General features: G+C 47.6%; 2 protein-coding genes across 5 annotated transcripts in view; one reads left to right on the top strand and one right to left on the bottom strand.

Annotated features, from left to right (window-relative positions):
• Nucleotides 1-8,167, top strand: part of Exoc3 (exocyst complex component 3) — a 32,456-nt gene extending 24,289 nt beyond the window's left edge. For all 3 annotated transcript variants that reach the window (XM_055597931.1, XM_055597933.1, XM_055597932.1), the window contains exons 11-13: nt 6,149-6,310; nt 6,914-7,041; nt 7,897-8,167. In XM_055597931.1, coding sequence (XP_055453906.1) covers nt 6,149-6,310; nt 6,914-7,041; nt 7,897-8,068 — 462 coding nt within the window. In that variant the 3' untranslated portion in view covers nt 8,069-8,167. The remainder of the gene's footprint in view (nt 1-6,148; nt 6,311-6,913; nt 7,042-7,896) is intronic.
• A 3,718-nt stretch (nt 8,168-11,885) lies between these two features.
• Nucleotides 11,886-25,666, bottom strand: part of Slc9a3 (solute carrier family 9 member A3) — a 47,078-nt gene continuing 33,297 nt past the window's right edge. Inside the window, exons 4-17 of one of the 2 annotated variants that reach the window (XM_055598040.1) lie at nt 25,581-25,659; nt 24,831-25,008; nt 23,625-23,845; nt 23,133-23,335; nt 22,545-22,634; nt 22,349-22,419; nt 21,163-21,292; nt 18,376-18,491; nt 17,691-17,820; nt 17,303-17,479; nt 17,017-17,089; nt 16,231-16,338; nt 15,599-15,848; nt 11,886-14,433 (exon numbers count right to left, since the gene is read on the bottom strand). In XM_055598040.1, the coding sequence (XP_055454015.1) occupies nt 14,430-14,433; nt 15,599-15,848; nt 16,231-16,338; nt 17,017-17,089; nt 17,303-17,479; nt 17,691-17,820; nt 18,376-18,491; nt 21,163-21,292; nt 22,349-22,419; nt 22,545-22,634; nt 23,133-23,335; nt 23,625-23,845; nt 24,831-25,008; nt 25,581-25,659 (1,830 nt within the window). In that variant the 3' untranslated portion in view covers nt 11,886-14,429. Of the gene's footprint in view, nt 14,434-15,594; nt 15,849-16,230; nt 16,339-17,016; nt 17,090-17,302; nt 17,480-17,690; nt 17,821-18,375; nt 18,492-21,162; nt 21,293-22,348; nt 22,420-22,544; nt 22,635-23,132; nt 23,336-23,624; nt 23,846-24,830; nt 25,009-25,580; nt 25,660-25,666 lie in introns of those variants that run through there. The other variant, XM_055598041.1, reaches the window with a different exon arrangement.

Genomic DNA, 25,666 nt, shown 5'->3' with positions numbered 1-25,666 from the left:
GTATTTTGTTGAGTATTTTTGCATCAATGTTCATAAAGGAGATTGGCCTGAAGTTCTCTTTTTTTTGTTGGGTCTTCGTGAGGTTTAGGTACCAAGGTGACTGTGGCTTCATAGAATGAGTTTGGTAATGTTCCTTCTGTTTCTATTTTGTGGAATAGTTTGAAGAGAACTGGAGTTAGCTCTTTTTTGAATGTCTGGTAGAATTCTGCACCGAAACCATCAGGTCCTGGGCTTTTTTTGGATGGGAGACTTTTGATGACTGCTTCTATTTCCTTGAGGGATATAGGACTATTTAATTGATTTACCTGGTCCTGATTTAGCTTTGGTAAGTGGAATCGATCAAGAAAATTGTCCATTTCATTTAGATTTTCAAATTTTGTTGCGTATAGACTTTTGAAGTAAGTCCTAATTATTGTTTGGATTTCCTCAGTGTCTGTGGTTATGTCCCCCTTTTCATTTCTGATTTTGTTGATTTGGATGGTGTCTCTCTGCCTTTTAGTTAGCTTGGCTAAGGGTTTGTCTATCTTGTTGATCTTCTCAAAGAACCAGCTCTTGGTTTCATTGATTCTTTGAATTGTTTTATTTGTTTCTAATTGATTGATTTCAGCCCTGAGTTTGATTATTTCTAGCCGTCTACTCCTTTTTGGTGTGTCTGCTTCTTCTTTTTCTAGGGTTTTTAAGTGAGCCATTAAGTTGCTTGAATGAGCTGTCTCGAATTTCTTCTTGAAGGCACTTAGTGCTATGAACTTTCCTCTTAGCACTGCTTTCATTGTGTCCCACAGGTTTAGGTATGTTGTGTCTTCGTTTTCATTGAGTTCTAGGAAGACTTTAATTTCTTTCTTTATTTCTTCCCTGACCCAGCTGTCATTTAGTAGCAAATTGTTCAGTTTCCATGTGTGTGTAGGCTTTTTGTTATTTCTGTTGTTGTTGATGTCCAGCTTTATTCCATGGTGATCAGACAGGATACAAGGGATTATTTCAATCTTCTTGTATCTGTTGATGTTCACTTTGTGACCAACTATATGGTCTATTTTGGAGAAGGTTCCATGAGGTGCTGAGAAGAAGGTAAATTCTTTTGTGTTTGGGTGTAAGGTTCTGTAAATGTCTGTTAGGTCCATTTGATTCATGACCTCTGTTAGAGATATTGTTTCTTTGTTTAATTTCTGTTTAGTTGATCTGTCCTTTGTTGAGAGTGGGGTGTTGAAGTCTCCCACTATTAGTGTGTGGGGATCTATGTGTGGTTTAAGTTTTATCAATGTTTCTTTCACATGTGGGTGACCTTGTATTTGGGGCATAGATGTTCAGGATTGTGATGTCTTCTTGGTGGAATTTTCCCTTGATGAGTATGAAGTGTCCTTCCCCATCTCTTTTGATTAATTTTGGTTGAAAGTCTATTTTATCAGATATTAGAATGGCTACTCCTGCTTGCTTCTTGCATCCATTTGCTTGGAAAGCCGTCTTCCATCCCTTTACCCTCAGGTAATGTCTATCTTTGTGACTTAGGTGTATTTCTTGTATACAACAGATTGCTGGGTTTTGTTTACTCATCCATTCTGTTAGTCTTTGTCTTTTTATTGGAGAATTAAGTCCATTGATGTTGAGAGAGATTAATGCCCAGTGGTTGTTAGATCCTTTGAATTTGGTGTTGGCTGTGGTCATACGGTTGTGTGCTTGGTTGCTTTTTGTTTTACTGTAGTGAGGTTATTTATTTCCTGTGTTTTCTTGAATGTAGCGTTTTCTTGGGTTGTATTTTCCCTTCTAGTGTCTTCTGTAATGCTGGATTTGTTTGTAGGTATTGTTGAAATTTGTTTTTGTCATTGAATATCTTGTTTTCTCCGTCTATGAGGACTGAGAGTTTTGCTGGGTATAGTAGCCTAGGCTGACATCTGTGTTCTCTTAGAGTCTGCATGATATCCGTCCAGGCCCTTCTGGCTTTCATAGTCTCTGGTGTGATTCTAATGGGTTTGCCATTATATGTTACTTGGCCTTTTTCTCTTGCAGCTTTTAGTATTTTTTCTTTGTTCTGTATACTTACGGTTTTGATTATTATGTGGCAGGAGGATTTTCTTTTCTGATCTAATTTATTGGGTGTTCTGTAGGCCTTTTGTATTCTTATTGGCCTCTCCTTTAAGTTGGGGAAATTTTCTTCAGTGATTTTGTTGAAAATATTTTCTGGGCCTTGGTGCAGGGAATCTTCTTTTTCCTCTATTCCTATTATTCTTAGGTTTTGAATTTTTATGTTGTCTTGAATTTCTTGGATGGTCTGTGTCAGGAATTTTTTAGATTTAACATTTTCTTTGACAGATACATCTATTTCTTCCATTGTATCTTCCCCACCTGAGATTCTTTCTTCCATTTCTTGTAGCCTATTGGTTATGCTAACCTCTGTAGTTCCTGCTTTCTTCCCTAAGTTCTTTCTCTCCACAGTTTCTTCTATTTGTGTTTTTTTAATTTTTCCAATTCTATCTTCGGGTCTTGAGCCATTTTGTTGGTTTCCTTCACCTGTCTGACTGTATTTTCATGTTTTTCCATCAATTCCTTCAGCTGTTTGTTTGAACAATCCTCTGTTTCTTTTATTTCATTCAGTGATTTAAGCATTTCCTCTCTAAAGGCCACAAACTGTTTGGCTGCAGCTTCCTCTATTTCTTTTCGTATTTTATTTGTTTCCTCTGTTATCTTCTTCATGAGCATAGATGTTAGGTCATCTTCTTGAATTTCAATTATACTGGTGTGTCTAGGGCTATTTGCCCCTGGATAACTGGGTTCTGGAGATGCCATATTGCTCTGGCTTTTGTTGGTTGAACTTTTATGCTGTCCTCTACCCATTGGGCTATCTTAGGTGTTTGAAGTTAGTTTCTGGTTGTTCCTGGACTCCGGTGGTGGAGAGAATCCCTTTGGCAGGAAGATGGTTTTTCCTGAAGGAAGCCTTCTCAGCTTTTTGGGTATAGTCACTGGATGGCTGGTGTTTTTTAGGAGTTGCTACAGCTCACCTCAGGCATAGAGACCTGGGTGGTAACTGTGGTCCTTATTGGCTGAGAGGACTCTCTTCTCACTGGGAGAAGTCCTGGAGACAGCTGCCCTGCTTCTGGGTTTCTTGCTGTAAATTTAGTGATCAGCTGCTGTAACCTGTGCATCCTGTGGTTTGGTCAGTTTTGTTAGGGATAATGCCCCTTGGAGCATTATCTGGGGGTTGATCTCAGGGTTCCTGGTCTTTTGTAGGTCTGAGGTTGGGGCTCTGTACCCCAGAACCCAAGAGGTAATCTGTGGCGGGTGAGTATTGCTCTCCTGGTAACAGCAGGCTATCTGGGGCACAGCAGGTCCCTGGGTTGGGACAGTCTGTGGGACCTTTCCAGGGATATACTGGGTTGCCTAAGTCCGTCCCCTTTGCTTCGTTCCTTGTTCCTTGTGAGGGTTTCTCCAGACAGTGACTCCAAGACTCTGGTGTCTTGGGGCACACAGTTCTGTCTGTAAGGAGTAGTTGGTGCAAAGCAGGTCTCTGGGCTGGCGGCGCGTGCGCCCGCCTGCTAGTCTGCGGGAGCTGGGTTCCCAATAACTCTGTGCTCCCTGCTTGGGCCGGGATCCGTGATGGCTGGGCGTACTCGCCTGTCTGCGGTCTTCGAGACTTTCCCCAGGCAAAGCCTAGGTGACCCAAGCAGCACGGTTTCTTCCTTCCCTGTGGGGCCCTCTCCGGACAGGGATTCCCAGTCTCTGTTGCACTGGGGCGCACAGCTCGTCTGTACTGGTGAGCTGGGCGCGCAGTCACTCTCCGAGCGCGGCGGGAGCTCAGTTGTGATGGCAGCGGGTACCCGAGGTCAGGGAGACCTTCCAGGGAAAGACTGGGTGACCCGTGATCAGACTCGCAACTTTCCTTCCCCGTGGGGTTTTCTTGAGACTGGGACTCCCAGTCTCTGGCACCCTTGTGCCCACCGATCAGCCTGGGAAAGTGATCGGGATATGCAGGCGTGCAGCTCCAGCCCCGAGACCCAGTGCCTGAGTTACCTGGGATCTCTTCCGGGTTCTGGCTGGGCAGCCGAGAGTGGACCTGACCGATTCCCATGCCGTGGGAGCCTCCCCTCACCTGGGAAACACGATCGCTGTAGTTTTAGGGCCCAGAGTTCAGTCTCCTGGTCGCTGCACGGAGAATGCTGTCCCGCTTCACAGACACAGTGCTCTCCCGGCGCCGCCATCTTGACCCCCCCTCACTTTTCTCCTTTTTTAATAGTTACTTTTTTTTTTTTTGGAGAGGGATCCTAAAGAATCTTTTCATACCCCAAGAGCATGAAAATTATTCTGAAAGTTAGCTATAAAAGTGACTTTCCCACCACAGTGCCATGTGGTGAGGCAGGGCAGGGGGCGGGGCCAATATAGAGACCTGCCTTGCCTCAGCACAGCAAGGGCAGGTGGTGGACATGCAGAGGCCTGCCTGCCACCATGTAGCAAAGCCCTGGAGGAGGAAGACATCCAAAGACCCACCCAGACGCAGAGGCCCGCTTGCTGTCATGCCAATAGGCATCAAGGGGGAAGACATCCAAAGGCCTGCCAGTTGTGTGGCCCACTGGCAGCAGGAGCCACTGTTTGATGACAGGTGGGAGATAAAGAGAAGGCAGAGAGATGAACTGTTGTGAGCAGCCAGCCCTGCCACCTAAGGCCATGGTGAAGTCCCAACCCATGCTGCCACTGAGTGCTGTGTCTGGGTTGGTGGTCATGCAGGGGTAGGTGACCAATATGTCCATTGGTCATATTACTTTTAGAGACAATGGGGACATTCCTGGTCTGGGCAGCTGTCTGGGACCATGTAGATGTCCAAGGGGTGTGTGAACTGGCCCAGGCCCTCGATTGTTGTAGCATCTGGAGAGCTGTCTCCTAGTATGTTTGTGGTCTCTGGTTTTTATTTCATGTGTAGAAGATGGGTCTCAATGATGGAGGCTATTTGAGGAAATTATATACACTTTTGGCCATGTCTTAGCTCCAGTCTCAGCCTGCTTACAGCTTGATTTAATTAATGTCGTATGTTCCTTTGTCTTTCTGGGAGTCGTGTGGAAGTCCAGTGTGATAGTGGTTATGTGTGAGTCTCCATTTTGGACCAGGGACGATAGCCCACTTCGCTGACGGTGAGCAGATTCCAATAGAGAGGCTACAGCCACCAGCCATTACATCAGTACAATTAAGGGTTCTTACTGAGTTAAGTATCTACTTCAGTAAGGCTCTATCACTTCCATAAGGGAATCTGATCTCTTCAACAAGCCAGCTTTTCTGCTACCTCTACCATGTTGGTTCTCAACTTTTTCTTGGCTTTGTAATGCCCCAAAGGTTTCTTTTCTCATTTAAGTCTTTCCTGAAGATTCTCAAGATATTTGGCCTGTGGTTTTGTTTTGTTTTAGCTGAGGGTGCAGGTTGTTGTTGTTTTGGTTTTTTCTACCAATCCGAGGCTGCCTGTGAATGACATACTGCTGTTTGAGCTTCATCTCTGCTAACCTCTTCATGCTAAGACAGCCTATCAGTCCATGAGGTCAAAGTTTGTCTGGCTCAGGCAGTTCTACTGCAGCTCTACTTTGTGTTGGTTGAGAGCCTCAGGATTAGGCAGAGTTGGAACCTCTAAAGGAGCTGGTACCAGGGCTAGGGCACACATCAAGCAAGTGCTAGCCTGATGTTTGTTAACTGGAGTCACCAAAGCTCGCTTGTAGATAATTTAGTGTCCCTAGAAAAATGGTACTGGAAGCAAGTTCTCCCAAAGACTTAAAGCTCTCTGATTTTTGGACAGAGTGTAAGCATTAAGGCTGCCCAGGTTATGTGCAGCCTTCTTGCCTCTGTGTACATGCTGTGCTTGCCAGCTGGCCTATCATAACTCCTGTCACTATGTACAGTTAGGAGATTCGAAAACTTGCTGGTGAAATTCAGGTATGTTTAATTTAACATACTTACTTTAAAATCCCACCAAATATATGGCCAGGTGCAAAAGGATTGTGAGTTTGAGGCAAGCCTGGACTATATAGCTAAACCATGTCTCAACAGGAAAAAAAATCCAACTAAGTTGTTGGAAATCAGAAGGACATACACCAGCCTGTTTGCAGGTCATCTTAGGTTCGATGAGAACAAATGTGTGTTCTAGCACTGTGGAATCTGCAACTGACAAGGTGTTTTTCCCCAGAGAATGACAGCTGAGGCGCACAGGCGCGTGGTAGTGGAGTACCTGCGGGCTGTCATGCAGAAGCGTATCTCTTTTCGGAGTGCTGAAGAACGCAAGGAGGGTGCTGAGAAGATGGTCAGAGAGGCTGAACAGCTCCGCTTCCTCTTCCGGAGGCTGGCATCTGTGAGTATTGAAGCCATAGGCTCAGGGATGGTGGATCTCAGGTTACAGTGTTGTGTTACCTAGTAGCTTGCTTTTGGTGTCTATGCCTGGACTGTTGAGGCAAGATAATGGGATCAAGCAACATCAGGAGCCAGTGGCTGGCTAGTTCTGTTTATCAAGAGGAGGTTCTGGGGCCAGAGCCTGCCTAGCTTCACAATTGATACGTGAATTTCCACAAAGGCTGATACTTTTCAAGGCAACTCTCAAGACTTTTCTGGCAGCAACCCATGTGTAACATCATAGAATAATATATCTCTTCATGTCCCTTTGCCCTCAACTTTTTGTTCTCTATGATTCTTGTTGCTACCCAATAACCTAACTCTTTGGCTCAAGTGGCCATGACTAGATATTCCTCACATTTTCCTGTCTAGAAACTAAGTAATGACTAATCAAATCACCTCATGAGATTGTCCCCTGATCCTTGGTCAGAATGAATCTTGGGGTATTTACATGGAAGAACAAAGTCCACAGCCTGAAAACATGTTTGGAGATGTCAAGATCAAATTGGGACTACTGCAGGACATAGTTTTTAGGGCTGTCCCTCACCCTGCTGCTGTTTTCCAGGGATTTGGTGAGGATGCAGATGGACACTGTGATACCATTGTTGCAGTGGCAGAGGTTATTAAGCTCACGGACCCTTCTCTCCTCTACCTAGAAGTCTCAACACTGGTCAGCAAATATCCAGATATCAGGTAAAGGCTGAGCATCTTTCTGTCAGCACGTAACACAACAGGCCATTCCTACTGCCCTTAAGATAAGCAGTGAGTATCAGGAGTCAGAAAGAGCATGTATGTCAAATAAATGTAAAGAGAAAGATTGTCGGGCCTGTGGCAGTGAGGGTGCAACAAGAAGTCATCTGAGCAGCCTCCCACCATCTCTACCTCAGCAGAGTCTGGCTGAGGTTTGCACACCTGCCTTGTAGCCAGACTCCTTTGCCTAAGAGAGTAGTAGTCAGAAGGCAAAGCTAACTGTACTAGGTAGGTGGTGTTGGGAAGGACTGAGTGTTAGATCTTTGATAAGTAAAGTAGGGAAGGTTGTGATCCCTGGAGTGGTCTGAAAGGTGATTTTAAATCCCATGATCTAAGAATGAAAGCTGACTTGTATGTGGCCTGGACTTCCTCATATATATGTGCACTCAGTATCAGGCTGAGGGAAAGGGGTATCTTCTCCATATCCCTCTACCTGCTGTGCTGGCTCCAGGCCTCAGACCCTGCCTTTGTGACCTCCACTCCAGGACCCTGCCACTTCCTTTAAGGGTAAGTAAGGCAAAGTTGTCTCATTGACACTGTCAGAAGAGCAAGAGTCCTAAGCCCTCCAGAGTCCCTCTTCCCTGGTTAGGCATTCGTGACACCAGTAGTTAAAAGAAAAGAATTTTAACAGTTCTTTACATTTTTCAGGAAGAAAGTAAGGTGAAATTTTGGGTATATCTCTTCTGTAAAAGAAGAGATGTCCTTTGTGGCTGTCAATATCCTACCCTGTTAGTGGCACCTGTGGAGACTGAGGGAGCTGACAGAAGATGGAGGCTCATGCTGACTTCTCTCCCACAGGGATGACCACATTGGTGCACTGCTGGCGGTGCGAGGAGATGCCAGCCGGGACATGAAACAGACCATCATGGAGACTCTGGAGCAAGGCCCCATGCAAGCAAGCCCCAACTATGTGCCCATCTTTAAGGAGATTGTTGTGCCCAGTCTGAACGTGGCAAAGCTCCTTAAGTAGCCCTGCTTTCCTCACTGCCCTGGGTGTCTTTACTGTATGGCTTTCCTGTTGCCACCCTAAGAAGTGTATTAAAACAGAAGTCCTTGTCTAGGTGCCCCATATGGTGTCAGTTACCCTTTCCTGTCTTCTGTGGCATCACACTGTGCCCTGCTATGAAACCCTCTTGGTCACTTGTCATTGTGAAAGAAAAGATGTGTAGTGGGCATCACCTGTTCTTCCCTGCTGAGGTCCTGCTCTGCTTAGTTAACACACTTTAAACCTTTGCCACTTAATTTTTTGTTTGTTTTTTGTTTTTTTTTTTTTTTAATTTTATTTTTTCTTATCAGTTACATTTTATTAACTCTATATCCCAGCCTTGTCCCGATCCCTCATTCCCTCCCAGTCCCTCCCTCCCTCCCTCATCCCTTTGCCACTTAATTAAAGGAAAGTGTGGATGCTTTTCATTCCTAGTTGTAGGTTGTTCTGACTGGTTGTGGTCAGACATATTCAGAAGCTACCAGTCATCAGGTCTCAGCTGACCACTGAGTAGTCCTGAGCAGTCTCTGGGGATCATCTGCCCTGGGCTTGCTTTCTTTCTTTGTTGTTTGTTTTTGGTGTTTTGTTTTTTTTTTCAGGCTTTTTTTTTATTCTTTTTTTTTTATTTTTATTAATTAGTTTATTTATTTGTATCCCACCTGTAGCTCCCTCTCTCCTCCTCTTCCATTCCCATCCTCCCTCCCTGTTCTCCACCCATGCCCTTCCCCAAGTCCATGGGGGAGGTCTTCCTCCCCTTCCTTCTGATCCTAGTCTATCAGGTCTCATCAGGACTGGCCTGGTAAGGCTGCACCCCCCTGAGGGGGAGGTGATCAAAGAGCAGGCCAATCAGTTCATGTCAGAGACAGTCCCTGTTCCCATTACTATGAAACCCACTTGGACACTGAACTACCATGGGCTACATCTGTACAGGGGTTCTAGGTTATATCCATGCATGGTCCTTGGTTGGAGTATCAGTCTCAGAAAAGACTCCTGTGTCCAGATTTTTTGGATCCATTGCTCTCCTTGTGGAGTTCCTGTCCTCTCCATGCCCTGGTCTTTCTTCCTTTCTGGCTGTCCACAACTCTCCATATAATGGATGGTTGTCATCTCTTCCTTCTTCCAGACCTCCAGGGACTGCCTACATCAAACAGTGGAAGGCCTGGTAGGGTCTGTCCTATTTCCTAGGCCGTGTACCACATGGCTGTCCATGAATGTGTAGACTAATGAAATATTTTCTTTCTATTCTTAATGTCAGTGTTAACATTCTGCTTTTATTTCGTTCTTAACAAGGTATAAAAAAGTTCACAAATAACCCTTTTTCTAAGTGGAACTAAGTAAAAGTTTCTCTGGGACTCAGAAGAAACATGGATTTCCTAGAGGGCCTGGATGGTATTGCGTTGATACAGGCCTGCTCAACAATCTGCTCAGTGTGAATGACAGCTGGGCATGCTCTTTAAATGTGCACTGAGAAGTATTGACCAGTAGCAGTGACCCTTGTAGTGACAAAAGGTGCTTGTGCCTCCACTGAGACTTCCTACTGCAGGCTGCTGCTTATGTCTAAGAGGTCAGCAGAGGACATGGAAAATCATATTCCTAAACAGTGGGTAGTGGGATCGTGGAGACAAGATAGGGATTGCTAGAAGTCAAGGGGTAGTAGCAGGCTGTGTGCTGGTGGATAGACAGCATCCAGTGTGATAGCAGGGAAGCTGTGACTAAGGACCTTTGTAGAGGACACCTATGTACAGGATTGGATAGGCTTTTCCGGTGACTGGGTTGTGCCACATAGAGCACCTCATAGTGTCTGCTTCTTGATGTATAGTTGCCGCATGCCAGACAGGAAAGTGTTTTAAGGTATTGGTTCCACGAAATAAGCTCTTAACTCCATGAAAGGGTGTCTTCCACGTTAGCAAAGGCCCTTGACTGTTGACTATCTTAGTCATGAGACACCATGACCAAGGCAACTGTTGTTTTAAAAAGCGTTTCATTAGGAGCTTGTTTGAAGTTTCAGAGGTTTAGACCGTTATCATCATGGAGGGGAGCAAAGCAGCATGCAAGCAGGTGCTGGAGCACTAGCTGAGAGCTGTTCTGTAGGCAGGCACACACACACACACACACACACACACACACACACACACACACGGATGAGGGAGAGTTGGAGAGAGACTTGACTGACTCTGGGCTGGGCTGGGCTTTAACCTACCCTATGACATACTTCTTCAACAAGGTCATACCTCCCAATCCTTTCAAATAGTTCCACTCCCAGGTCACTAAGCTTTCAAATATCTGAGCCTATGGAGGCCATTTTTATTCAGCCCATCACATTGACTTTAGTGGGTCCAGCATGAGTAGATGTTCCAAGTTATGCTGGGTCACCAGGGAGATGGAGAGGCAGCCCGGAGATGCTGTTTCATCCTCCTTTCTTCCTATCTTTTGATATACAAATCAGGTTGCTGGTTGAGGTTCCTCTAAAGAAGGAAAGGATGGACATTCTGGGCACTTGGGTGCAGATTGCCAGAACCAGGCCACCTCAACAAAGTCCTTTAATCCAGAGTGAGAGAAAGCTGAACAAACAGCCACATTGGGTCACTGTAATGGACGTTTTGGCTTCTTTAAAAACTCAGTTATGTTATGTAAACATGCTTTCGTTTTAATCCCAAGTGTGGGATGTTGCTTTTAGTTTATCCACAGCTGGTAACTGCCTCGTGTGGCTGTGGCTCAGAGACGAGCATGGTCTTTGCTAGCTGCAGTTTAATTTTGAGGACTCTTGAGAGGGTATAAAGACCAGAGCTCAAAGAGAGGAAAAGGATGCTTCAGGGGATGCCCCCCAAAAGGAAGAAAGCTGCTGCTGTGACTGCTGGATTTCCTGACAACCCTAACAAGCTGGACGTAACTAGAGACCTTTGCCCCTTCTCCCCACTAGCGCTCTTTCTCCCCTATCTTGTATTGGGGGGCGGGGTGGAAGGGAGGTAGAGGCTGAAGAAACCAAAATAAAAGTATGCCTACAGGTCACTTCCTTTCTTACTGCATTGGGATGAATTGTGACCCCTGAAAAGGTTGAGGTCTTAACCTTAGAATCTTGACTCAGACTTGGGTTGAAGGTGGAATAATTGCAGTGTGATGTATATCATCTGATGAAGTCACATGGAAACAGTGTGAGTACTTGAGGAGAGAGCTGGCAGCCTTAAATCCAAGAAGAGGCCAGGGAGGACTTGTTTCCCAACCCCTGACCTTCATTTCTGCCTCTAAGGCATGAAACAGACTTTGAGTCTCCCAGTGTGTGTGCTTTTGCTAGTATACTCATTATAGCCACCCTGAGATGACTATAACTGTTGAGATTCCTCTTGTAAACAGCCAGTCTCTGGGGAATCTGCTTTGATATGCAATTTTAAATGTGATTTTAAAATGTGTTGCAGGACCTCCAGACCTGATGTTTAACAAGTTCCACCACACACCTCTGCCTTGCACTGTCCTTGTCTCCACCCACAGAGACCCTTCTTGGCCACCAGGCTTGGTGCCCTTTCCCACCATTCCTTCTCACGCAGTTTGATCTTTGTAGCACCTCAGCCATGGTGGGTGCTGTCTAAACTACCCATTGTCCAGTCAGCCACAAGAAGCAATCTGATCTGTTTCATATCAGAGATGCTAAATTGGGGCTTTAGATGTCCTATTCCCACCCCTAATAGGGTGACCTCAGAAATATACCATCTGTTGATCTCAATCTCAGTGCATAATAAAGTGCTCTTTAAATTATCCTGGGCAGGACTTTTCATTTATAAACAAAGTTTGCACCAGAATGCCTTGAAATGTTTTTAATAGACTTCAACAAGCAGTCGTTGCAGTTTTGCTGATGGACTCTGTGCAGATGCTGCCCAAATTAGCTGCATTTTAAGGCACCAGTATTCTGTGATCAAAATTAAACAAAATTCAACTATGATTATGTTCATGACATCAATGCACAATTTCAACCACTCAAAATATATTTCTAGCTTTGATGAAACTTAAATTTCCTTTCATAAAAAGATCAGTAATACATAGCATATTGAACACTGTAATAAAATTATTTTCAAGAAAATACAGAAGTGGAAATACAAATTTCCTAAATTTTTATACTTTGTAGTACCACAAAGTTGGTCAAAGTTCAGTATTAAATAAATAGAAATTCTCTCTAATAAAAAACTTTTACAACAGTTTTCCTAAGGAAATACATTCATAGGATTTTCTATTCTATTGTACAACAATGACAAGAACAAGAGGGTCCTCAACCATGAAATGTAGCCACCGTGTCATCTAATCCCAGGAAATGGGTTTTTGTGAATGAGGTTTTCTTGTCAAAACTGATTACATGTGGCTATGCCCAGTGGCATATTTCACAGCTCAAAGGACATGCCCTGTGCACAGCTAAAACACGGGACAGAGTGTCAAGAGGTTCCATAGATTCATTACCTGGCTGCTAGCTTTGGTATCTCTGGGTATCTGGTGCAAGGTGACAGCTGTTGAGGCACTGTCTAGTCAGAGTTGGCTTCTAATTCTGTAGTGGGAATTAGACTCCATGTCCAGCAGATCAAGTGAGGTGTTAAGGCAGTGTCCTGGCACAGGCAGGTATGAGAAACTTGTCTGCAAAGCTGGGCTGAGAGGTGCCTCTCAGAACCACCCCCTGGTACAGTAGCCAGGCACAGCCTTATCTCAGAGGTACTCCAACGGCACTGTCAGAGAAGTCTGATGAAATTATTGGCCAAGTCATTGCACAGTGGCTGGACTTCAATTCAGAAATGGTCAAATGCAGTAAGGGAGAAGGGCCGCAGAAACCAAATGGTGAGCATCTTACGGCGGAGTCTGAGCGCTCCAATCAACAGCGAACTGACTGGTTCAGTTGGGGAATGACACTCTGAAGCACAAAGCAGTATGTTGAGCAAACTTGCTTTGTTTTCATTCATTTCTCTTAACTGCCTTCCTATCTATGATTCAACTGCAGCATTGATACACATCAGTGGACCTTCCTGTGACTCCTCTGAAGGTAACTGTCAACCTTGTTCCTGAGACACGGTATTTAGTTTCCTGAGCAGAGACCTGAGTGGTTTGTTTCAGAAGTCTCCAGGAGGTCCCTAAGTCCACCTTTAGCCCCATCTCAGTATCCCTCAGGTGAGCCCCTGTGGTGTAGGCCAGATTTACAGTGTGCAAAACTCTTCCAAGACTGGACCTCTGATGAGGGCCCACCCTCTTACCACTGCAGGGAGATGGCACTCTAAGGTTTAGGCCCTGAAGTCCTGGGGACAGGGGAAAAGCCCAGACAGTGGGCACCTGCATGAGGTTTCCCCTGCCTTCAGCAGATGGAGCCAGAGAGCTGGCTATAGTTCTGACCAAGGTTTCCTCTGGACCCCCTCTAGTGCCCTGGCCCAGCCAGCCTAGCCATCAGCAGCAGTGTTCCCAACTTCAGGACAGCTCAGGCCAGACAACTTGTTTGTGCGGGCAAGGCCCTGGCTGGGAGGAGCTGCACAGGGAAAGTCTGAGCTAGAGGAGCCAAACCTGGAACAAATATTTCTGCAGCTGATCCTACAAGACACAAGGTGGTAGGACAGTATGGAGAACTAACTTGGAAGGGGGTCAGATAGGAGCCTCGGGGGTGTATATTTCTGGGCATGCACAAGAACCTTGCTGCCCATTTAGGACGAGGATGATCTGAGCGGTGTCACTCCCAGGAATCTCAATCTTTTGAGACCTTCATTTTTACCAGCAGTATTAATTCGCCAGAGGCCTCTCGGGGGTCTTCTTCCTCTCTGAGGAAGGGAGGCAAACAAGTGTTTGCCTTGGGGGTGGGGACAGGGAGGCAGCACCTCAGAGCCCTAGGGACTGACCCAGGGCAAGAAGATGGCAGGAAGCAGTGTGGTATCTTGGCGACACCACATGGATGAAAAGATTCGTCCTAGACTCCCTCGCTGGCAGGGGAGGGGCCACCTGAAGGAGACCCTCGGAGCTGGGCTACCGTACAGGCAGCAATCACAGCGGCGTCTCCTCTTGCTCCAGAGCGTGTGGCGGCAGTTCTGTAGAGCCCGGAAGAGAAGCGAGCTTTAGCAGAGCTGGGCGTCTGCGCGGACGAGGCCTCTGGAAGGAGCGCCTACTGTGTACCCGGCGCGCAGCCGCCGAGCGAGCATGCGCACTGGGTAGGGCCCTGTGCTCCGGCTCCGCCCCGGGTTCACCAGAGGCAAAAGTGGCTGAGGAGATGCGCTCAGGTGGGGCTGGGCTCAGGGCACGAGGGCGGGCGAGTCGTGGGGGGAGCAAGGGCTGCTGGGAAGCAGCGGACGGCCGACGAGGGGACGAGCGCCCGGTAAGCGGTGTGTCAGAGCCTGTGTCACCTGCGGGAAGACAGGGTGTCAGAGGCTACCAGTCCAACACTGACCTACAGAAACCTGTACTCAGCCAGGATTCCTTTCCCCCTAACTTTGCTGTTCCTCTGTGGCTTGCCTGAAACTAGGCCTGCCCATGGATAGGGGACTTCCGGCTCACGTGCAAGGCATTTTCTGCTGTGCACTACTGCAGAGTCGCAGGGAGTTCCAGCCAGTGTCCAGCCTTTCTAGGCAGCTGTGCACGGTGCAGCCAGCAGATCTGTGTCACTTCCGATGTTCTGCCCTTTCAAACCCTGCCCTTCACAGCAGCCCCCTCTAGAAGGGATGGCAGTGCCAGACCTACTTCTGGTACTACAGTTTTACCCCAGAAACCTGTCACAGCCTAGAGGCACACAAGGCTCTGCTTAAAACAGTGGAATTTAAGAAAGAGGAAAAGAAGTGGGCGTGGTGGCGTGCACCTACAGTCCCAGGACTCAGGGAGGCAGAGGCAGGCATATTTCTGAGTTCCAAGACAGCCTAGACTACAGAGCTAGTTCCAGGACAGCCAGGGCTACACAGGGAAACCCTGTCAAAAGAGCAGAAGAGGGTGGCAAGGCCAGAGACAGAGCAAGCAGGTGGAAGAGCACTGGGACCACACAAGTGTCCTGTTCCTGCTATATCATTTCAGAACTGGAGCCACTGTTTATATATCTAATGTGTTACCAGGCCTTGCCAGCAGGGCTAGCCAGGATCTCCAATTGTAAAGGAGTGTGCTCCATTTCATTTTCCACTAGACTGATAAAAGGCCTCTGCAAATGTTCACCAGACAGAAAAACACTTTCATTTTCATCTGAAACGAACCTGAGGCCTGACCATTGGATATCTCTATACCATTGCCTGGGCTAGCCTCAAACCCTTAGTCCTCCTACCTCTCTTGTAAATGCTGGGGTTATAGGAATACACCACCACACCAGGCCCTTAAATCTATCTGGATACTACACATTAGCTAGAGACACAGACTCAAATGGGAGTTCTCCACCAGTCTCCTAAGAAGTACACAGCTGGAGAGATGGCCAAGACAGCATCTACAGAGTGAAGAAAGCTGCTGGAAAGTCTGAAAAAGGTGCAGGTCCAGGAGAAAGGCCTGAAGCAACAGCTGGGAAGAAAGCAGGTGTTAGAGGAAGAAGCCAGTTACATGTGTGTGGACTCAGGGAGAGCGGGTTGGTGCTGTTCTTCAGGGCCATCAGCCAGCAGGAAGGAATCCACTGACTTGTTGCTGAGCCGGAATGGTGTCAGGCGGCGGAAGTTGCTGGGAGAGTTGGGAATCTGGACACGGGCCCTCTGGGAGGGCACCACAGTCTCCCCAGGGGACAGCCAGGGTGGCACCCTGGAGAGGATGCTTGGGTCCAGGTCCTCATCAGGGGAGAACACGGGGTTATCAATTCCTAAGAGAAAGGGCAGCTGGTCAAACTCTAGGAAGTCCTCTCAGGGGCAGCAGGAGGCTATGTGTGTGGCTCTGTGCTGGTGACTGTGTCAGGTCCTCTGTGGGTGCCACCTTCAGAGTGACCTGGATGGTCAGAGATTTAACCCTCATCCTACACCTTCCCTTCACATCTGAGACCTCATCCAATCCATACAAGTTCAGTGACACCGCCCTTCTCTCAGATTTGGCCTGTTCTTCCAGATAGACTTGCCCATCTGCCCTGGGAAGACATCTAGGTGGAAGAGGTGACAACTCCAAGACCAATTCTTATCCTCCCCAAGCCTTTGGTTCCTCCTTCAGTGACCAAGCTCCCTTGGGTGGCAGGGACATCTCTCCCATCTCACCTGCCCTAGAGTCAGAGGCTACATCCTTAGTGACACTGGCCAGAAACTCAATGCCCCCGCTGGTCTCTTCATTGTTAGGGCCCTCCTCAGGCTCGGAAAGTTCCAATTCTAAATAACAAAGGGAAAAAAGACTTTGGGTAAGGATGACTCAAGTGCTTGATGACTGGTGGCATCTTCCCACCACACACACACACACACACACACACACACACACACACACACACACACGTGGTTTTTCACAACACTTAGATAGCCCAGTGTCCAAGTGACTAGGGCCAATTATGCAAAGGCCTGACAACTCCTGTGTGCTTCCTTTTGTGACCCCAACCATTCTTGGTATTTGGGAAGGTCTACTGGGGCTGCAACCTTAAGGCCTACACATAAAGGAATGGAGAAAGGTCACTTATCTTTTAAAGTGTGTGTGTATGGGTGCGCAGGTGTGTTGGGTGTCCAAGAGGGCCAAAAGAGGGACATTGGATTCCCTGAAACTGGAGTCACAGGTGACTTAAACTGCCTTATGTTAGTGCTGGGAACTGAACTTGGGTCCTCTGGAAGAGCAGCAATCACTCTTAACCACTGAACTGTCTGTCCTTCCCATAGGGGGAGTGCTTCTCTAGGCTGCAGCAACAAGAGGTTGGGAGAAAAGCACTAAGAGCGCCTAGCCTAAAGGCACCCCTCACCCCACCCAAAGGGTGCATGGAGGGCCAAGTCGGAATCCTGGGTGCAGCCTCGGGTAAAGGCAGGGGCCCCTCCTGAGTCAAGCACATTCAGAGAAGCAGTTCTTACCTTTCTCCTTGATGGTGAAGTTGTGTGCCAGGTTCTCCACAGGCAGCTTCCCGTTAGGAATGCTGCTATTCCTCTGTGGACAAGCATGAGCTCTTATAGATGTACCCACACCCGGGCCCCTAATTTGCAGGGACTTGGTCTCCTGTCCTAAATCCCAAGGGTCTCTGCTCTGGTGAAAGGCTGTTCACCTGGCAGCTTTCCTGGCCAGCAGGACTACAAAGGATTCCCTGACCCTTCTTGGTATTCAGGAGCCCACCCAACAACCACTGACCCCACCTTTCCTCACCCGCTTCTGTGCACGCTCCCTCTTGTACAGCTTGGCTGCCTTCTTGTTCTGGTTGATGCCTAGCTTAGCTGACTTAAAGGACTCCAAGCGCTTCCGCATGGTCCGGTGAAAGATTTCCTTGTCCTGCTTTTCATCCTCATTGGGTGTTAGCTCATGCCGACTATACAGATGCTTGTACTGTGGAAGCAACTAGCAGTCAGCTGAGCCTTGTATGGCCCAGGTGGGTCACAGAGCCTCCAGCTCATCTCTGTAGACCCCTCATCTAAGAAGAAGGCAGAGGTTGCTCTGGGTGTGGGGCTGGGATCCACCAGCCACAGCACACGAGGGGATGGCAAAGGCTCACCCCTCGGGATAGGAGGCTCTGGGCGACACATCCCATGGTACTCACCTCCTGCCGAGGCTTGTACAGGTACTGTTGCAGCGTGTGGTGGGTCACCATGTCCTCAGTGTCACGGATGCTCCTCCGCCTCTGCTCCAAGGACTGCATGTCCAGGCATACAGCACTGACATTTTCCCTCCTGCATGGACCAACACTGAGCCCAGGGGAATAGCTGCAAAGAGGTCTCCTGCCCTGCCTAGAGACTCGGTGGTCCCTCCCTGCCTCGGGACTGCTCAGATGCTCTCTCAGGATGCCTTCTAGATTTCTGTTTAAGGTTGAACCCTAGTAACAGCAGTCCCCCTCCACAGCCCGACTATGAGTCCTGAGGCTCACAGCACTAGAAAGCTAGAACAGCCGTCATCGTAAGAACTGGCCATCAGCTGCCCAGGGCCAGAGGGTATGACATGGTGGGCCATGTCAGGAATCTGCTGCTATCCCTTCCCGCCCTCCTTCTGTTCTCTAATAAAGTGCTCGCAATCACAGTCCTGCTGACTGCTGAGTAAGGATGTGCTTCCACAGATGGGGGTGGGGGTGCAAGCAACTTTCTGTATCCTTCTCCTGTCCTGGTCCACTCACACTTTTCTCACTCAGTTGCCTTAGGCCCTGCAACAGGAACTAGTAGGCTTAAGGGTAACAAGAGAAATGCTTTTAAGGAGTGTACTTTTCCAGGGAAGTTTATGAACTGGTCACATACAAGAGATAGGAGACAGATGCCTCCACAGTAGATGGGCGAGGTGTGCCGAAGTCCACATTGACCATATTGTCCGTACTTGGGGAGCGGATGAAGGCCAGGGACCCACGGCGCTCTCCCTACAAGGGAGACATAGACTTGTTAGCACTCTCATATGACCCTTAGGCAGTACCTACCACATAGATGTCAAAAGATCCTATGACCAAACTCAAGGGCCTCTGGGCTGTGGGAGGCAGAGCTGGAGCCCAGGGAAGTTAAGCTTTCCTGAGACCTGTCCAACGACAAGGGACATCTCACGGCTCAGCAAGGTCCAAGTTGCAGGGTAAGACCTAATCCTAGCTACACAGGATTAGGCCCATATAGAAGCCATCAAAGCCTCTCTTGAGAGGAGCAGAACTAAAAGTTGAGCAGACAGAGCAGTAGGTAGAAAACAGAATCTCTTAAAGAAAGCTAAAAAATCTGGAGTATACTACTCACACTTGAAGGTTGAGGAGGTTGTTTTTTCCCCCCACTGGAGCCTCAACCCATAGGCTTTAGTTTAGATGCAAGTCAGAACAGAGCTAGGCAGGAAGCAGAATCACCAGAGAATAGAAAGCTGTCTTCTTTTGGGGGCTTCAATCAGGAAAGTAAGAGGCTTCTGAGTCTCACAGACTACAGTAAAATCAGGTAGAGTCCCTAAGGGACAGCTTGTGCCAGAGCTGGGAGGGTGGTGGCCCATCAGAGGTGTTCCTCTCTTAACCATGTCAATTCATCATTGCACCGTATAATTTGTGAAGTGCTCTCTTGGGAGCCCTTCGAAGAGGGTGGGAGTTTTTTTTTTTTTTTTTTTTTTTTTTGGATATTCTGGTGACAGAGGAAACACTTGAGACTTGACCAGGACTTCCCACTCCAGGGTATTTGGCTTATCACTGCTCACTGGTATGGGCTGGGGCTTTCGGTCTTTTGCTTCCAAACAACCCAGTGTTCTTTTTCTGTCACTCAAACTCCTCAGGTGTGGGAAGCTCTCTGCTCCATATCATTGGTGATGCCAGGCACTCCCTACCCTAAGGGGACACCAAGAAAGAAGAAGATAGGGGACCCTAGGACAGAGGCTTGGAGCTGACAGGATGGTTGGGTTCCTGGACAAATGGAATCCAAGGGTAGAGGACAAGAATCAAGGTGATGCAGGACAGATGGACAAACCACCCTGTAGTACCATTTCTCCAACAGTGATGGAAAGGATAGTGCAAAGCTCAAGATATTCTGGCTGGTGCAATGGGGAACAGAAGTGAGGCTCAGGGCCCTGGCGAGTGTGAAGTCAGAGCTAAACATTTGCTTAAAAGACTGAGAAAAAGTGACAAGTGACCTCAGTCCCCCACCCCCTCATTCTTATCCTCCATCAATGTCTTGGTGACCAGGTCACCTAGGGACATAAAAGGTTGGAATTTTTTATAAGTTCTGCCTAAGAGAGGAGGCGTTTCAGACTGAGCACATCAGTATTACTCTGAGTGGCAATGGCCATGGGGTCATGTGGTGCCTGGTTGGGATCTATGTCTATTTATAAAGGGTACCATGGGGCCCAGACAGGAGTGCAGGGGTCATGAATGCACTGGCCACAAGATAGTCACACATGTGTCATTGAAGGAGTTGGTATGAATGTGTACATACATGTATGTCTTTTGTATCTATGCATGTCTGTTCATGAGTATGTATGAATGTATGTATGTATGTGTATTAGTGTGCATGTATCTAGGATGTGAGTATTCATGTATATGTATGTGAACATTACTATACATTTGGGTGTACATGTATCAGCCATGACTCTGTGTATGCACAGGTAAGGCGGCTGCTCCTTAAGGTAGTCAGCCAGTAGAAAGGATCTACCAATTTGTTGATGAGTACATATATATGTGTCACATGTCATATATATATGACATATATATATGACACAAGTATATGTGTCAATAGGTAGAGGACCTGGGCCCATTATTCTCTATTTCCCAACCTCTTCTGTACTTTTTTAAAAATATATTTTTTTATTATTTTATTTTATTAATTATACTGTATTCACTTTGTTCCCCCCCCCCATAAGCCCCTCCCTCCTCCCCTCCCAGTCCCACCCTCCCTTCCCCTTCTTCACACATGCCCCTCCCCAAGTCCACTGATAGGGGAGGTCCTCCTCTCCTTCCTTCTGATCTTAGTCTATCAGATCACATCAGGAGTGGCTGCATTGTCCTTTTCTGTGCCCTGGTAAGGCTGCTTCCCCTCACAGGGAGGTGATCAAAGAGCAGGCCAATCAGATTATGTCAGAGGCAGTTCCTCTTCCCATTACTATGGAACCCACTTGGACACTGAACTGCCATGGGCTACATCTGTGCAGGGGTTCTAGGTTATCTCCAAGCATGGTACTTGGTTGGAGTATGAGTCTCTGGGAAGTCCCCTGTGTTCAAATTTTCTGGTTCTGTTGCTCTCCTTGTGGAGTTCCTGTCCTCTCCAGCTCTTACTATTTCCCACTTCTTACATAAGATTCCATGCACTCTGCCTATAGAGCCTTGAAGACTGGAGATTCATATCCAGTTACATCTTCTGTACTTTTAAGGGAAAATACAGGCATTCATTCACCTCTAGACCCTCAGTTCTTCCAAAGCCACAGTATCTAGACAGTCACTGTGCCTGTGCCGCACTGTGCAGTGAGCTCTCCAGGCAGAGAACACGAGTCCCTCACCACTCTCCGCCTAAGCCCTAGATCACGTCCATTGCCTTACTTTAGCCCCCAGGTTCAACAGAGGGATACACGGGTTATTCCAGTACCTCAGCCACATAGCTAATAGCATCCTTCAAATTCAGCTCATGGAAAACGTTCAGGATCCGATCTCGAGATTTTTGAGCTGATCTTCTCATGAGGACTTTGCTGAGGAACTTCCTATCAAAATTGGACCACCTAAGGGACAAAAGATCATATCAGCACTGGGAGTTTGGGACTGCCTGCCCCACGTGAAAAGAACAAGGTCAGAACAGGCAGACAAAGGACTATCCTGGGTTTTCTTTATTGGAACAATCTGAAAGTGAGTTTTAACGTGAAAGGCCATCATGCCACCTCAGGTCTCACCCTTGATCTCTCCTATTTTTGACAGTGGCTGGCAGTGGAACTATATGCCATTTCTTTTTCAAGTGACAAAACGAGCATGTTTCCAGTGGCCATCTGACCCTCCAGGTGCTTTTGAGGACAGGCCAATGTCAAGATACCAGTGGCCATAGTTCCAGTTACCAAGACATTGCTGCCCAAGGTACGCTATTCAGGTTAACTCTGCAGGCTCACATGGACTCTGAGAAATTATCTCAAAACAGGTCCCAACAAGTGTGAAATAAGTGCTTTAGTCATACGGTTCTAAGTATCACTTTATGTTGTCATAAATACATACCAGTTACTTCTGTTTCATGAACAAGATAATTTTAAATCTTTCTTCCGTTAATAAAAGAGGGAAGTGATTTATTTTCCTGATTTTTAATTCCTACATTATTTAAGTTTAGCATTAATTGGTCAGTAAAAGGGTGTCTCTCTATATGCCTGGGAAGATCATCAGGAATAAGATTCAGGTCCCTGGTTTGTTGAATGTTCTGTCCTCTCTGTTATCATTAACTTTGTTTTTCAACTGCTCACACTTGAGGGTCTAATGCACACTTAAGCCCTTAGCCTGGAAATGGGGGTTCATGCACCATAACAAAGTGTCCGTATGTTGTCCTCTGTTCATTATTCTCCCCAACATATATATGTATATATACCTCAGAACCAGCCTAGGACCTGGATAGCTTGTCTCTGGCTCTTTTGAAGACAGAGCTCCTCCAGAAATTGTGTTTTGTGGTTCTTATATTGTGGTATCACAATCAACACAACTTCCCATGCTTTTAGTGGCCTTTCCTGCATCTGTGGGACCCACAGTTCTATGTTTGAGAAGTCAGTGGCAGAAGGAAGAATTTTACAGCTTGGGCTACTTACTTATCTCTGAGATAATTGTGTCCAATTTGTCCTGAGATGTCCTCAATGGCTGAGAGGATGTGGTCGAAAGCCTTTCAGAGGGGAAAACAAAAAACAAAACAAACAAACAAAAAAACTTAATTGGTCATCCTTCCTCACCCTCTGCCTAGCCCCGGACCACGTCTCCCCCGACTGTGCCCTTCCACCTTCTCCCTACCCTGCCATGTAGCTTCTCATTGAGCTTCGGCTCACGCTGCTCACTCCTCTTCACCTTCAGCCACTGCACCAGGGGCTTAATGGTCAGACCCTGAAAGACAGCCTCCCTAATTCTAGTGCCAGGCAGGATTCCCGTACCCCCAGGGCCCTCTAAGCCCAAGCCAGACAGACATTAGATCTCTTCTTCCACTATAAACAGTCTGGGAACCCATGAATCCATTGGCACTACCGTATAAAAAAGGTGCCCCAAAGCCCCTGTGCTGTGAACATCAGAACCTCCAACAGTCTCTTTGACCAAGGTGTAGTACATGCCTGTCAGGGCCTGACCAATCAGCAGTCAGAATGTAACTAGGTCTCCTCTCATCACTCCTGGGCCGCAAGTAGCACTTTTAGGACAAATTGTGCTATGTCCCCTGTGGGGCCAGATGAAAACCTACAAAACGCTCCTAGTTACTAAAATTATAAAAACCAATTAAAGTGTAGAATCTGGAAACAATCAACCTGCAGGGTTGAGGCAGGGCCAGCTTATTTGAGGTGGGATCAAAGTTTGGACATCCCAAGACAGGGCCCTGGGTAAGCTGAGCCACACCTGAAAGATGACCGTGAAGAAGACCACAATAAGAGTGGTGCTGACGAACAGATTTTTCTCCTTGACTTTGTTCTCATCCAGAAGTACCACCAAGGCATAGGCTACCGCCCCACGCAGGCCGCCATAGGACATGACCACCTGATCAATGGTCTCTAGCTGCACCATGCGGTAGCGGTTCAGGATCCAGGTCTGCAGAACAACACCTGTAGCAAGAGGTCACTCAGGCCCATGGCTGCTCCCCCTAGGCCACACCTCAGGGTTTCCCAAAGCCTTTTGCCCCTCTGTTTCTTGGCTGACTGTGAAGGCTGAGCAATGGGTCTGTCTCAGGGACACTATTCATCAGGCCCTCCATGGAATGAAGCGATAATGCTGCACTCACCCCGGCTTTTATCTCCCATTCTGGACTTATTAGCGAGCTGCCCTGGCGGCCCTCAAATCTGTCATCTAAACTAACGGACCCCAGAAACTCCCACGAGAGTGCCTAACTCTCACCGATGGCTCGGTACACAGAAATGAAGACCAGCGTCAGCAACACAAAAGCCGTGTTCCATGTCCAAATGAGGGGGTCCACCGCTGAGATGCCCAGGAACATGAAGATGATGGTCTCCGCCCCACTGGCCAGCATCTTCATCGTGTAGCGCACCGTGGTGGCTGACTGCTCTGAGATGTTGGCCTTCACGTACTTCTGACAGCAGATGCCACAGAAGGTGATGCTGGAGGAAGGGCAGTGTGAGGTCTCCCTGCCTCTGTTCAGGCAGGCTGATCCCTCAGGCCAGATGTTTTTCAGGCCCAGCTCCCACCGTCTCCAGTTTCTCGGGTGGCATTGCAGTCCTCTGCATCGCAGCAGATATAGCTTACAGTGGCCAGTCCTCTGTTGGGCGAACCCTGCTCTTCCAGAGGGTTGATACCCTGAGGTTGGCCTACCTAGCTGCTTTCTTGCTCTAAGGCTAGACATGGAGTCCCAGTGAAGGAACCGCCTTCACACACAGCTGTGTGTGCCTGTTGGTAACTGAGGGGTGACCAGGTCATACTAGCTTAAGAAGCTTGGGGCCAACGCTGGTGTCAGGAGGCTCCTGTCTGAGGCTGCATGGCAGCAGAGGCTCCGGCAGGTTTTCTGGATAGATCATTCTTGGATCACAAGCCATAGCACACCTACCTCTCACCAGGTACCTGTCTAGCCAAGGACAACTCTTATGACTTAGCAACTTCTTATTTTAGAAAAAGAAAATTAGATTGTAAGGCAGAGGTAGGTGAATCTCTGTGAGTTCGAGGCCAGCCTGGTCTACAAAGCGAGTCCAGGACAGTCAAGGCTACACAGAGAAACCCTGTCTTGAAACAACAAAACAAAAAGTTAGATTGACTTATTTGCCCCTGCCAATGAATTTCTACCCAACTGTGAAATCCATGGAGGTGGCAGCTACATGCTGACTTGAAATTCATGCTCCAAGGTGGAGACAATTGGCAGGGACCAGGATTACTCTCAAAGACCCTTCACCAGGAGACAATAGGTAGGGACCATGGGCTCATTCTCACAGCCCCTTCACCAGGATGATGGCAAGGAGCCCAAGGTATCCTTTGCTCACATTGTCCACCTACTGCCAGAGTTTGGATGCAGGGGATCTCTGGCACATCACCAGCTGGAAAGCCACCTACCCAGACTAGCTAACAGCAGAAGGTTGTTTCTTGAGGGGCACTTACGCCAGGATGGCTGACAAGGACAGCATCTCGGAGGTCAGATAGGACAGGTAGGAAATGACAAAGACGAAGCCAGGTTCGATGATGCGCACATGCTTGGTGAAGCGAGTCACTAAGGACAGCAGGAAGGCAAAGATAACACCCACCAGAGTGCCTCCTAGGCTCACCACGAAGAAGGACACTGTGAGAGAAAGGAATGAATGGTCCTTTGTGGCTGGTGGTGAGTGAAGCTGACTGGGTTGGCCAGTCATTCCCCATGGAGAGATCCTGGTAACTACTCACAGCAATGCAAAAGTTTAGGAAATAAGGCAACTTTGCTCTCTATGGCGAGAGTGTCTGGCCTCCAAGTTTAGTGCAGGAGGCAGAGGGAAGAGGTGTGGTACATAGGAGACAGGACCCAGGGTAGGGAGCATTACCTTGATAGCCCTGCAGACTTGGGTCAGTAGCAAGGTCTGAACCCTGTGTCCCTATACACTGTCCATCTGTCATTGCTAAGGAGACCTGGGTTGACTGTCCATATCCCTCTCAGGAGAGTACACAGGATTCCCCACGGACTTCATCCAGTAGTGTTTGTGTGCTGGTCTGGGAAAGAAACCTAGCCTGGCAGTAATTAGGACATAGGCTAGAGACCCCAGGATAGCAGAGGCCACAGGGATGCCATTCTAGAGAGGAAATTAGCCTCAGTTACTCTTTGACCATTATATCTGATGGTCAAATAGGAACCAGCCAGATAGGAACACTCCCAATACATACCTATGCCTTTCACACAATCCACACCGGTCACCTTGTCACCACCCAGCGTCACAAAAGATTCAAAAACATTGTATAAGACCTAAGGG

Source organism: Psammomys obesus, unplaced genomic scaffold (genome assembly GCF_907164565.1).
Source record: "Psammomys obesus unplaced genomic scaffold, mPsaObe1.curated_primary_1811, whole genome shotgun sequence".
In the NCBI taxonomy this organism is placed as follows: domain Eukaryota; kingdom Metazoa; phylum Chordata; class Mammalia; order Rodentia; family Muridae; genus Psammomys; species Psammomys obesus.
The sequence above is the reverse complement of the archived record's forward strand: the minus strand, read 5'-3'. Positions and strand labels throughout refer to the sequence as shown.